This window comes from Cladophialophora psammophila, assembly GCF_000585535.1.
Source record: "Cladophialophora psammophila CBS 110553 chromosome Unknown aczJe-supercont1.1, whole genome shotgun sequence".
NCBI lineage: Eukaryota > Fungi > Ascomycota > Eurotiomycetes > Chaetothyriales > Herpotrichiellaceae > Cladophialophora > Cladophialophora psammophila.
Genome location: NW_006912922.1, coordinates 2974471 through 2988196, shown reverse-complemented (window position 1 = coordinate 2988196; position 13726 = coordinate 2974471). Strand labels below are relative to the sequence as shown.

The 13726-nt window shown below is 51.9% G+C and overlaps 5 protein-coding genes across 5 annotated transcripts; 3 read left to right on the top strand and 2 right to left on the bottom strand.

The window, feature by feature from the left end:
- Positions 1-1164: 1164 nt before the first annotated feature.
- A1O5_01042 (uncharacterized protein) lies at positions 1165-2472 on the top strand (the record flags this gene model as incomplete). Its single annotated transcript, XM_007741661.1, has 1 exon — positions 1165-2472. The coding sequence occupies one exon, from the start codon at positions 1165-1167 to the stop codon at positions 2470-2472; it is 1308 nt and encodes a 435-aa protein (XP_007739851.1).
- A 100-nt stretch (positions 2473-2572) lies between these two features.
- On the bottom strand, positions 2573-3942 carry A1O5_01041 (alcohol dehydrogenase; the record flags this gene model as incomplete). Its single annotated transcript, XM_007741660.1, has 2 exons — positions 2573-3578; positions 3734-3942. 2 exons carry the CDS (start codon positions 3940-3942, stop codon positions 2573-2575), a joined length of 1215 nt encoding a protein of 404 aa, XP_007739850.1.
- A 1289-nt stretch (positions 3943-5231) lies between these two features.
- Positions 5232-7226, top strand: A1O5_01040 (uncharacterized protein; the record flags this gene model as incomplete). Its single annotated transcript, XM_007741659.1, has 1 exon — positions 5232-7226. One exon carries the CDS (start codon positions 5232-5234, stop codon positions 7224-7226), a length of 1995 nt encoding a protein of 664 aa, XP_007739849.1.
- Positions 7227-9329: 2103 nt separating this feature from the next.
- A1O5_01039 (uncharacterized protein) lies at positions 9330-10695 on the top strand (the record flags this gene model as incomplete). Its single annotated transcript, XM_007741658.1, has 2 exons — positions 9330-10486; positions 10563-10695. The coding sequence occupies 2 exons, from the start codon at positions 9330-9332 to the stop codon at positions 10693-10695; spliced, it is 1290 nt and encodes a 429-aa protein (XP_007739848.1).
- A 90-nt stretch (positions 10696-10785) lies between these two features.
- Positions 10786-13332, bottom strand: A1O5_01038 (DNA excision repair protein ERCC-3; the record flags this gene model as incomplete). The annotated part of the gene is made up of 1 exon (XM_007741657.1): positions 10786-13332. One exon carries the CDS (start codon positions 13330-13332, stop codon positions 10786-10788), a length of 2547 nt encoding a protein of 848 aa, XP_007739847.1.
- Positions 13333-13726: the final 394 nt, after the last annotated feature.

Sequence of the window (13726 nt, the reverse complement as noted above, 5' to 3'; positions counted from 1 at the left end):
CGCTAGAAGACTCCCGTCGTTGGGGTTCCTCTTTGAATTTTGCTAACGTTTCGAATAACGCTGATCTCGGGTACAGCCTCTTGGCTGCGTCGTGGAAGATTGGCTCTAGCAAGGCTGTCTCTTGCTTCATGAACGCCAGCAAGTACTCCGTACTCGGTAACTCGTACGTGACTGCAGCGTCCCAACACTGATATTCGCCTGCGCAGCTAGAACACATGCCGATCAAGCCAAGATTTTCACGTGAGTAGGAGACACGTGAAACATCTTCTGGTGGCATGTTCTGGTGGCATGGGATTTTCAATTTCGGTGTGTGAATTGGAATAGGAAACCGTTCGCAACACGAGGGTACCCACCTGCCCAATAATGAGTGGAGGGCTCCCCGCTTGCAGCTCCTTTTCAATTGGCTGTTGCCCGCCCCAATCAGTGTGGCCTTCGTCGCACAAAGCCTCAGCCCCTTTTCAGCTCTAATGACCTAGCCGCTTTCTGTCAGCCCTGCTTCTAGACCCTGGTCCCCGGTGTCCAAAATACATCAGGTTTCGGGCATCAGCTCCACGAGGCTGCCTGAGCGAGAGTCAAGGCTGAGGACAGCGCTATGACACATCGTTTATTGTTCCCCCATCGGAAACCGATGCGTCTGGGCCGTTAGTCTCGATCGTCGACGCCCAATACATCCACATTCAGGGCTGCAATGGCCGGCCCGGCTTCCCAGCTTCATCAACGATTGCCGGATCTGTTGACATGTTGATTATGCGGGGGCCCATACTTGTTGTGAGATTCTTTGCTGGGCCTAACGGCACGATCTTCGGGACACCCGAGACATTTAGGCAAGGGAGAGGCTAAGCTGCAGTTTTGTATCATAAATTGACCTTCTAGCCCTGTTTGCTCTCATCTCTGTTGGACTTTTCGAGAGAGGGAGATATCAGTTATGGACTCTCGAGGAAAAAGGTGTTGGTCCGAGGGAGGCCAGGACATCTCTGCTTCCACTCCCCGGGAACACAGCATAATTTCGGGAAATCCGGCCACAATAATGCCCACGAGACCCCCCCACTCAGACAAGACACAACTTTCCATACCGAAGACAGATTCAAGTTGGACCGCGTACCGAACGTTACTGGCTGCACTTTTGTCTGAAGGCGTTCTCTTCGGTCCGTTCAAAAAATAAAAATGCTTGTCACTACTAAGGAGTCAATGTACACTGACAAAAGCCTTCCAGCCATATGCCTTTCATTTGGCGTGTTCCAGGACTACTACAGCAATCGGGCTTCCCTCCCTCACAGCGACCTCTCGTCTTGGATTGGCGTCCTCGCAACAGGCATCGCCTACCTAGGCGCCCCGGCCGTCACATACTGTTGCCAAAACTTCACGATTCCTTGTCACTACTACATATACCCCGGTTGGATCCTGTGCCTCGTCGGGCTCCTGAGCAGTGCCTTCTGCCGCGATGTCAGATCGCTGATCGCCACGCAAGGGCTGCTGTTTGGCGTGGGCCTGCTCGTCGTCGAAATGCCCACGCTCATCATCCTGAATACGTGGTTCGTCGAGAGGCGCGGTCTCGCGTTCGGCCTACTCTGCGGGTTCACAGACCTCTTTGGCGTGGCTTGGGGGTTTCTGGCTAGCTCGCTCTTGAACCGTCTCGGCATCAAGACTGCGTTCCTCGTTTTCACTGCCATCTGTTTCGTCGTTCCCGGGGTTGGAATCGTTTTCCTCCAGGAAAGGCCCTCTGTTGCTGAAGACTCGCGATCTGAGACCGTGTCGGTCAAGGGGTTGACGGTCTCCACAGACGTTCTACATGAGAGCACATCAGCCAACAGCACCTTGCCGCCACGCCGTTATTTTCACCGCGCCAGCTTCTACATCTTTCTTGTGTCAAACCTTCTTCAATCGTTTGCTTTCTACTTGCCGTTCATCTACCTTCCCTCCTACACAACAGCGCTCGGGTACTCGGCATCGACAGGCGCCGTTGTCCTCGCGATTGCGAACGTCGCGCAGGTCTTTGGCGAAATCGGATTTGGCAGGCTTTCCGACAAGGTGAACATCCACACGCTGGTGTTCTGTTCGGCTGCGGTGGCTTCTCTCGCGGCGTTTCTGATCTGGGGCTTCGCCGAATCTCTCGCATCCTTGGTCGTCTTTGCGCTGCTTTTTGGAGGCTCCGCGAGCGGCTTTCTCACGCTGTGGCCCCGCATGGGCACCATGTTTGCCGAGCGCGATGCCAGCATGATCTACAGTTTCATGTCGCTGGGACGCGGATTGGGCGTCATTGCATCGGGGCCGATCAGCGCCGCATTGCTGCGGGCAAATGGCCACGTCGGAGACCATGACGACGACGATCGGGTAAGGCACCATTATCGGGGAGTCGTGCTCTTTGTGGGTTCTTGCATGGCTGCTAGCGCGATCCTGGGGCTTCTCGGGTGGACATGGTCGTATTTGAAAAGCAAACATTTAATCTCGCGCGGACGGGACGCAAGCGTATAGCGATCATAGAGTTATACATAAAATGATGTTCCTTCTATCGGCAATTATTGTATCTTTTTCGCTGGTCGCACCTGTTCGCCAATTTGTATCTCTTCCTGCTTCAGGACAGTCTATAACCCAACACCTTCGCCCTCTCGGCCTCACTCAACTTTTCCACTCCGGCCGGAGGCAAGATCGGCTCCAACCCCTTGACGAAATCAAAATGCCCCATCCTCTTCGTCAAGGAAATGTCCTCCGGCCCGCGTGGGCCCTTGGGATTATTCCCCGCGATGAAGTTCATGGGGAAGCCGACGTCGAACGGGTACGCGGACTCGATCTCGTCGATTTCCGCGGCCGTCAGACGGATGGTCAGCGCCTCGATGTTCTGGCGGAGGTGCGACAGCTTGCGACCGCCCACGATGGGCGTCACGTAGGGCGTCTTATGCATGACGTACGCGAGGGCGATCGAGGTTAAGGGAACTGGGGGGTTGCGTGCATTCGCGACTTTCTCAAGCACCACCGACACTTGGGCTTCCTTGCCCGTCCGCACCGACGCCATGTTGCGGCCGCCGCCCTGCTGCTGTTCCTCGGTCGGCCGCGAGGGCTTGAAGTAGCCGCCGCCCAGTGCTCCCCAGGGCGCAAGCCCCATCCCCTCGTCCCGACACATGGGGATGATGTCCCTCTCGAAGTCCCGTTCCGCGGCTGACCACCTCCCCTGGTAGACGCTGAACGGCCTCAAACCGTGGTGTCGTGCGTATGCGTTTGCTTTCGCCACCACCCACGCCGGCGTATCGCTTATGCCCAAATACAGCACTTTGCCCTGCTGCACTAGATGATTGAGCGACTGCATCATCTCTTCCACGCCTGTCGTGAAGTCCCAGTAGTGTACATATAACAAGTCAATGTAAGTCGTCTGCAATTTTTTAAGGGATGCCTCGACACTCAGTGCCAGGGACTTGGTGCTGTTGGCGCCAAAGTTTGATTGTTGGAGCTGAGGCTCCGAGAAGACCTTGTATCCCGAGGAATACTTTGTCGCAAGGACCATCTCGTCTCGCCTGTATGGACCATGGAGGGCGAGCCACTCGCCGATCCAGGTCTCGGATTGTTCGGCTTGGTAGTTGTTCGCCCTACCGGCCAAGGCACATTCTGTCAGCGCACCCTCACCCCAGGCAATACTAAGCGATCGTGCAGGGCCGACAGAATGAAGAAAGGCGAACGGGATGTATCCGACGACCCCCACAGGGTATGACCATCAGTTGCTCCAAAGGGAAGATGAACTTACGTGTCAATAAAATTGCCACCCATCTCGTAGAAGTGGTCCAATATCTCGAACGCCGTTTCCTTGGTGCACTCGCCCATGACGTTGGACCAGGCATCGCCAAAATTCATCCCTCCCAGGCACAGGGGACTGACATGGACGCTGGCCGAGGGGGCGAGAAGGCGATGGCGTCCGAGAACGGACCGGGGAAGGGGTGCGGAGGGAGTCGTCATGCTGAAATTCGAGATGATTACAAGCCCTCAAGACTGGACATATGGTGAATTCCTTTGGCTTTTTGGACGTTAGAAAGATTGAAAGGGTTCTTGTGGTTGGGAGACGTGTTACCCCTGTGTGAATTGTGTCGATCGAGGAGATTGTGGACAGCTCGTCAGTAGGAATTGCGAACGGAAAGCCTTCAAGTTTATATAACAGTCACATGTCCTTGCGTTCCGCGTCCCGATAGCAGGGCCATCAACTAAGCATTCCAAGGAGAAGACTTAGGTCCATACATGTACGGACGGATCTTGGACCCCAATCCCCGGATGAGGCTTATTCACCGCACCGGGACTTCCTAACGGGGTCTGTGAGGCCCTCTTAGCACGGTGATAAGTGCCCAATCACCGCAATTTCCAGACCAATGTCCAAGATGTCATGGCTGTAGGGGGAGTGAAAGAACCTCGTAGGTACGGTAAAATATATCTCCATGATGCGGTTCGCGCCTGGAGGGGCCTCGCATATAGAGCGGGTAAGACACGGTCGGCCTGCTCAGAAAAGGCTTCAAAAGTTGCGAGCACCGCCGTGTCAACCGGGCCGGAGATAAGGCAACTACAGCCTTGTCTTTCTTGGCAAGGCTTTATCCGGCCTTTGGCGCCAGGGGTAGGGGCAACACGATAGAGTCGAGCAGGTCAGTCAATGTCATGCCTCAACGAAGGCCATATTTGAGAAAGCTATGGGCGCGCTTGAATAAGGATGCCACAGTAATAATATTTCACTGGCACTGCCTGGAGGGTTTTGACCAGTTCTTCTCAGCCCTTGGCAAATTTGCCTGCTTTGGCGAAGTGAGTTGAGCTGCGACGTCTCCAGCGAACACGTCGTCTCGCACCTGCCTGCCAAGTGTCTCGAAAACTTAAATTTTATGTCGGCGATGCCAAACGCATGCTCTACGGGCTTATCAGGTTTGTTCGAGAGAAATGGACGTATTACTTGTGGCTACGCGCTTATTAGATACCAAATCTCCATGTCAGGCTGAAACTCCAAAATTTCCCAGCACTTCGTTCGCTGGCGGTGTCAGTAACCAGTCGGCGATCCGAAGTGATAATTGGACTACACTGCTTGCCTCCTCAGCATGCGGAGCGTTATCCGGTATTGTCGCCTTCTAGGTTGGGATTGAAGAGAACGCGTCCTAAAGGGGCGGCGCCCACTTACACTTCCTACGCTTTATCAGCAGCTGCCCTCTATCGTATGAGGCTTAGCAAAACTTTCGACTAGTCGGCCAAGGTGCTTGCATGGGACATCCCCCAAAATGAATCTCCCTCGTTACAAGTACATGCCTTTAAACGCTTCTGATGAGATCCGCGTGTTTGAGCTTAGTCCAACTAAGACGCGCATCGAAATCCGGATTCTCCATGTTCCAGCCTCTGCCCGCTGTTTCGATGCGCTTTCATACGTGTGGGGAAGTCCAGCCCAAAGCGAGAAGGCCACTGTTCTTGATAAACTTGGAAGACCAACCGGATGGATACCTTTGACGAGGAACCTGAGCAATGCCATGGCTGACCTGCGGGACGCCGAACAATTAAAAACCAACGTTTTCTGGATCGATCAAGTCTGCATCAACCAGAGAGATGAGGAGGAAAAGAATGATCAGGTTGCGATGATGAATCAGATATATACTCAATCCAGACGAGTGATTACCTATCTTGGACCTGCCGAACTAGAAGTGAAGGAGAATGGAGGAATTCGATTGCTGGACACAGTTTGTAAGACTGTTCCGGAAGGTACTTGGCAACAAATGCACGAATCAGGGAGCCTCCAACAAATTCAGGACCAAGTCTTTGATGGAAGTATAAAATTTAAACGACTTCCCTCGAACTTAGAGCTGCGTGTCGACAGGTCATATTACGAAAGCGAAATCTCAGAACGATACGCCGAGCAAGGCTGGGAATGGTTGGTGCGCGTTGCCTACGGCGAATGGACTCAGCGGCTGTGGATCGTCCAAGAACAACTACTGAACAAGGAGATCATAACACTTCGTGGGCACCGACTAATAGATTGGGACGCCATCACCGCTATACCTATCCTCTTTGCAATAAGCCACCTTCCTCAGGAGTATCGCGACATGGGCCGAAGAAACTTAGAGGGAAAGGTACCTTGGGATGAGGTTGAAAAAACCATGTATGGCATCCGGTGGGACAGACATGCGCGGCTAGTGACTGAAACCAGCTACACCTGGTCGTCATTGTTTCACAACCTACAGTGGTACCAGTCACTCCTGTGTGGAGATGCCCGAGATCGAGTCTACGCCATTCTGGCTATCTCTAAAGACGCAAAGCGCCTGGATCTTAAGCCTGATTATTCGCCTCTTAATACTGCTGACATGTTGTCTAGAAAACTATCAATCCGCGTGCTCGAAAATGCACGTAACCTAGAGCTCATCAGCTTCGCTTTCTCATGGCGTCCACCAAACTCGACACTTCCTTCCTGGTGTTTCACACTCGACAGACCCGCCAATCTCACAACACCTGATCTCCTCCCTCTCGAAGTGTATACGCCGCATCCAAAACAGCACGGTTTTCATCTTGCACGCTTTCACACAAACGATTCGATTCTTGTGGTCAAGGGGCGAATTTTGGACTACGTGTCTACGCCAAATCCAAGCGCCGGCTGGCCTCACGTGGGTGATGTACGCCAAACATCACCGGTTGACATTATTTCTAGCCTTGGATATCTTCTACACGATGGATTTTCAATTGAGGATGTTGTCAGCCTACTCTGCACGATTACCGCAAGAGCTCCTTGGTCGCCACCTCCAGGCATTCTTGGCAGGATAGATGAAACCATGGCTTTCCATTTCTGGACCTACCTTCGACACAAGTCGCACTTGCTAGCAAAATGTGTCGAAACCTCATCAACTACCATTAAGGAGCTGCTCCTACGCTGTCATCACATTATGACGCGGATCCAAGCGCTTACTCCGGGCTTTACATATTCAGAGCCCGAGCGAAATGAGGATGTGGCCAAAGAAGAATACCTGGCTTGTCAAAGAGTGCTGCGGTACGCTTTGGAAAAAGGACGCTGTCTTGGTCGTACTCGCGCCGGGCGCTTTTGCAACGCTATGTGTCCTATTCAGGAGGGTGATGCCATTGTAGCTCTCCAAGGTGCTGACCAACTGTTCACGATGCGCTTGGTAGGGCATACCTACAGACTCATTGGAGATATATTCGTTGATGGGTTAATGCATGGGGAAGCGTATAAGAATCAAGATCCGGACAACATTGACTACGACATTGAGTTGGCTTGAACTGCAAGCAAGGAGAATCATATAGAGGAATGATGGATAAATACTTCAGAGAAAACCCTATGCCTTTGCTTCCTCCACTCCCTATGACAAGAATGAATAAATGAATCTCCCAAGTAGGAGGAATAAGCAGCCTATGTCGGGCTGCCCAGGGAAATCCCTGGTCTCTCCAACTGGGTCTACCTCAATAGCAAAAGACCTTGGGTCAAGGTCGAATATATTCCCGGACCGTGTTGGATTGTTGTCGCAGCCCTTGCACTGGTAGTCCAAAGTATTGAACGCCGAAGATTTAGCTCGAAGGCATATGTCGTCAATATCTCCGTCGTCTCATCTGGCGTAGCCTCAATTCTTCCTCTTTCCACTCTTCCCACTCTTCCATCGACATTACTGTTCCATCTTCTGTTACCTTTACGTCTACACATCGTCCGCACTTCTCATGGGAACATATAGTGAGGTTGCTGCAATGCCGCCATTCACCGTGGATGATAAATATCATTTTGCGGTCGATTGAGGCTGCGGCACTGGCTGCGTTGCGGGCAGTCCAGAGCGCTCCGCAGCACTGTAGTATTGTTAGCTTCCAGGACATAAATGTCGATGTTTTCTTTGGGTTCTCACACATATCCACATACCAAGCTCTACACCTTGTGAGGCTTGCGCGCGCATTTCATTTCGTGTTTTCCTACGTCCGTTTGCCCAATGTGTGTCTAGGTCTATACAGTTTCTACACCTTATATGACCACAACGTTGCGAGACGCAAATCTTCGTTTCTTTAAGGTCGCTGAGGTCTGCCTCCGGGTCTTCATGTGCAAGGTGTTGACATGTACACTGCAGTGTTTGTAAGCTTCCAGGATGCTGTTATCGATGTCTTCTTATGGTTCATACACATTTCCACGAATCAGTCGGTTCGCCATGATTTACTGTTTTGGCTCGCTATCGACTATTAATTTCAAACTTTGATAAATCTGATGTCAATCATTACCGCGCGACTCATTTCGCCGATATCAGCTGGAGCAATATTGACACTGAACTTTCCAAAAACCAGGTGTCTTCGAATATGTCTAGAGTCTCCCTCGTATTGGTGTATCACTTCGCAGTGAATCGATCTACCGGCCAAAGGATCCTGGTATTGACTTTCAAGGAATGAAATGCTTCAATATTGTGTGTTCCTAGAGGACTATTATTTGAGAGCGGGACGCCACAACGCAGGCAACAGCGCCCGATATGTACCACAACAGAGCCTTGGCGATTGGAGGTTCGGAATTTGACCAGCAGAAAAGCTGAACGCCCGAGAGAGCATAGCTCTGAGACGACATGCTTATCGAGTACCCAGCGGAAACCTGCGAAAACCATTCTCGTATTGATTCGGCGCGTCTCCTGGTAAACCTTTGTGTGTATAAGCTTCCTCGAATTGGAAAATAGCCGAACAGTGCGACCGTGGATTCCTAAGACAAGGTGGAAAACAATCCCGATCCTTCTACAGATCGACACTCAGGAATCCACTCCACGTTCTCTTAAAGATAACGTGTGCTCGTGGACAGGCATAGCGGGTGAGTAGAAAAACAAGTCAAACTATATTGAAATTCTAGCTTTAGGATGGGCTTATGTATTGTCCACATCGACTAGTAGAAATACATGGGGACGGAGTTGAGATGCTTCACACAAGACTCGGGACGGCAAAAAGACAAGGGCAACATGGGCAGCGTCCGGTTGCACTGGGAGACCATCAGGAGTTAGGTAACTCCTTTCTCTAAAATGCATTCGTCTTCCGTAAAAGGAAGTCTTATTTGTTCCCCAAGCCCTATTCCAGTGCCTTGTCACAATTTAACGGAACCAAGGGTGAAGGGGGGGGGAAGGCTCTCTTCTGCTCCTCTACTTCCCCGCATTCTTCTCACGAGGCTCTCGGTTATCCGAGACGAGCAAACAGCCGACGGGCATTCAATATGCTGAATTAGAGGGGTGCCATATTATATTATTTGGCAGCTGAGGCAGCAGAAAACACACACATACTGTGGAGCTCCCGCTCGACATTTGCTTTCGCGATCAAGAAACAGCGCCTCTCAGATCAAGAACGGTATTCGGCCTCCTGTGGCTAGCAGCTCCTCGACAATGGCGACTGCTCAACAAGTCCACTCCAATGGCATCTACCACGCCCTGCCCACTTTTCCCCCAGATGTCAAAGATCTCACAGCCGTCGTGACCGGCGCCAACGGCATATCGGGATACTATATGCTGCGAGTTCTTTCTCAGGCGCCACAGCGCTGGAAGCGCATCATCTGCCTGAGCCGTCGTCCACCATTAGTCGCGGGCGGCCTGCCCAAAAACGCAGAACACATTGCAGTGGATTTTCTGAAGAAACCCGAAGAGATTGCGGCCATGCTCAAGTCCCACGGCGTCGACCATGTCGACCATGTCTTCTTCTTCTCATACATCCAAGTCGAGCCCAAGCAGGGACAGGGCCTCTGGAGCGACGCCGAGGAAATGTGTCGCGTTAATACCCTGTTGCTGGAGAACTTCCTCTCGGCCCTCGTCCTTGCGCAGATAAAGCCGAAACGCTTCATGCTGCAAACCGGCGCAAAGAACTACGGCGTGCACCTGGGCCCGACCAAGCTGCCACAGGAAGAATCGGATCCGCGGGTCGAATTGGAGCCCAATTTCTATTACCCCCAGGAAGATGCGCTGTTCAAGTATTGTCGAGAACAGGGCGTGGGATGGAACATCCTGATGCCCGGACCGATACTGGGTGCCGTCCCGGACGCGGCAATGAACGCGGCCTTCCCCTTGGCAGTCTATGCAACCGTCTGTCGACACATGCATACTCCGCTCGAGTTCCCTGCAGACGCTGTGTCGTGGCAGGCGTATTGCAGCATGTCAAGTTCCATGATGAATGCTTATATGGAGGAATGGGCAATCTTGACTCCGGCGGCGGAGAACCAAAAGTTCAATGCCTGCGATAATAGTGCCTTTACTTGGGAGGCCGCCTGGCCGAGGATTGCAGGTTGGTATGGTATTGAATGGACAGGCCCCGATGAAAATGCGGAGCATGTCGAACGCGAAACGCGGTTCAACCCGCGTGGGTATGGTGGGAAAGGCGTCTCACGCAGAAAATTCACATTTGCCGAATGGGCAAAGAGAAAGGACGTAAGGGAAGCATGGAAGGAGATTGCAGAGCAACATCAGCTGACACAGAAGGAGCTGAGGGACGTTGATCGCGTGTTCGGCTTTTTGGATGGCACTGTCTGTCGTGCGGCGCCGCTCGTATTCTCGTAAGTGATCCTCGCGGTTCGGCATGTCTGCACCCGATAAACGCAAAGATTAGAAACACTGACAGATGGAAAACAGGACAGACAAGGCTCGGAAACTGGGCTGGCATGGTTTCGTCGACTCTTCAGAATCACTGTTGGAGGTATTTGAAGACCTGGCCAAATTGAAGATGATACCTCCTGTGCCCAAAGCAGAGGTCAGCTTCAATTGAGCAACGCTAGCCTGCAGTATAGCACTCGACCAAACCCGGCGCCAATTTTGCCACGAATCCAGAAAACAAAGGCTCTTCCGTCTATGCATGCTATGCACGACCAGAAGCTTTTGCAGCCTCCAATTTTTCCTTCTTTCTCTTCTTGGCTGCGAGTTCACGCCGCCTGGCCTCTTTTCTGAACCACTCGCTTTCGGGCTGCTGACTCTTCTTGCCCCTTCGTTCTTGCTCGCGATACATGGGGGCCATAGTACCGCCACCACTGACGTCTGCCAACAAACCAGCTTGCCTGCGAACCTGCAATTTCTGCGCCTTGGCCTTCGCCGAGCCACCTCCACTGAGATGACTCCATATATTGTCGTCGACTTTCTCAATGTCGGCGGCCGTTTCGTTCTGAAGCAAGACCTTCGCAAGCAACTCGTTTCTCTCCTCGGGCCTTGAGTACATAAGCTTGTCCATCTTGTCCATGCCAGCCAAGTGTGTGATGGTTTTGAAGGCATAGCCTTGGTCCACCAGAAATGCCTGCCTCTTTGCACTGTATGCCATCTCGGTTGTATCTTTGGAGACAAGAGAATAGAAGAATGCATTGAAGCCTTCGTCATTGCGGCGCTTTGCTCGCAAGATACGCCCGAGCCGTTGTGCTTCTTGACGTCGGGACCCATAGTGCGATGAGATTTGAATCAGACAGGTTGCTTCCGGCAAGTCAAGTGACGTATCACCGATCTTGGACAAGAATATGGTGCTGAATTCCGGGCGATCGTCGTGCTGAAACCTGTTAAGAATCTCTAAGCGTTCATAATTACTCGTTTCACCATAGATAAAGGCTCTCTTCATGTTCTCGGCGTAGTGTCTCAACGCAAATAAGTTGTCACTGAACACAATGATCTTGTCGCCTCGGTTCTCATGGTAATTGATGAGATACTGGCAGACACGGAACTTTTCAGGATTCATAATGTAGAAGAGGGGCTGCTTCCGTGTGCTTGCGTTCTGGTATTCTTGATAGAATTCCATTGACATCGGGCACCACACTTCAGCGCACTGCACTTTTGCGATGTGTCCTTGGTCGGCCAATTCCATCCAGTTGGCTTCGTATAGTTTCGGACCAATGATGAAGTTGAGATCGGTAATTTTATCGTCCTCACGAAGTAAGGTGGCCGTAAGACCGAGTTTGCAGTGGGAGCGAATGTTCTCGCCCACCTTTCTGAACATTTTGGCGGGGACCACATGCACCTCGTCGAGGAGCATCAATCCCCATTCTTTGCCGTACACCCATTCCATCATCTGCTGGGTGTCGTGGGCCCGCTTCCCGCCAGCAGTAATCATGGAATAGGTTGTGACCAGCACACCTGCATCTCCGTTGAACCTTTTCTTTTCGGTGGCAGAAAATACGGCGATGTCCTCTTCTCTGATGTCAGACCATTTCCTGAATTCATTGGCCCATTGATAACTCGACATGGCGCTCGTGCAGAGAACAACAATGCTTTTCTTGATATGGCACCCCGCGGTGATGCCGACAAGGGTCTTCCCAGCACCACAAGGAAGGACGATAATCCCGCTCTTGCCACGGCCGTTACCAAACATTTTGCTGAGAGCCTTTTCCTGATACGGCCGAATTTGAGTGGAGGGTTTTAAATCAATGGGTAGAGTCGGGTTTTCGAAGTCGTTAGCGAAGTCGTACTCTGAGATAGCGGGATAGCCGATGTCTAGACATTGCTTCGCCACTGTATCACGTTTGTTCGGCGCGATTTCGAAACTGGTAGCTTCCTTGTAGGCATCCTCTTCATCTTCTTCGTCTCTCAGAGCGGCGATCATTGCTTCGTTCTCCTTGGCCGGGTCATCTCTGGGAACTTCCACGTTGCCCTGGCCTGCTTGTGTCATGCCCTTCGCGTTACTGGTTCCTTGGATCACGGTCGCCTTTGTTTGAATTCTCCCGACTTGAACATCGGTCCCGACGGCTTTGCAAGGTCCAATAACTGGATCCTTTAGGAGCATGTCGATGATGGGGCGCTCATCAGATTCGACGAAGAACTTGTTGTTCCTCAAAACAAGTCGCACTTTTCCGTAGGTTTTGGTGTGGCGGTTGATGAAATCGATCACGGTGTCAGGGACGGGGGTTTTGGACAGCTTTTCTAGAGCACGTATTATATCTTCACCACGTAGACCTACCGATAGCGCAGCATAGAGACTATGCTCAGTGAACCTATATTCGTGGAGATAGGACGGTCTCGACTGAGGTTCTGCGATGGTAGTAAGCAGATCCGTAGCCTGTGCAGACAACGGAGAGAAGCTCTCGAGGGTGATCTTGGGGCCTTTTTTCGACCCGACAGAGACGTTTGGATCTATCCATAGCGGCCTGTTCTCGTGATCAGGCTTCAACGAGAGCCAGGAGAAGTCCTTTTCCCCAAAGATGGAGGGCTTGTGTTTGTGCTTTGTACCCTGGAAGGAACTGAAGTCCAACCTTGCTCTAGCCTTTCGGATATGCTCTTGCTCGCTGTCACTTTGTTCTTGAGAGCGTGCATCCGATCCTTCGAAGTATTCATCGTCGCTATTGAGGCTTACGGGCGTCGAGGGAGCAGGCGTGGAGCGCTTTGAGGATCGACCATTAGCAGCATCTGCAAGGGCTTTTCGTTTGAGTGACATGTCTGCGGACCGCAACCGCGATCAGTTATGGCAAACTGCGCGATGAGGAGGGCCTGGTCATCAGACAGCGAAGGGCTCCCAAACGAAGGACAAGCAGTGTGGCACAGAGAGCAAATGTTAGAGGAGAAGTAGAGGACAAAAATCATGAGGCAAGTGTTAAGACTGCGTCGAGGTCGCAGGCTTAGTTTCCGCCTGATGCGGAACAACATATCAGCGGGCTGCGCGTGGCGGCGAGAACAACGGTGACGCATAGCATCCAGTGGCGAAAAATGTACATCACACTTGGTACTCAAGTAACTTGCGCAGTTTGGGGGGAACAATTCTGCGCTTTGGTCCCCGAGTTCCCGCCCGAGCTTTTCTCAAGCGAGCTTTAATAAACTCGCGTTCACCCGTC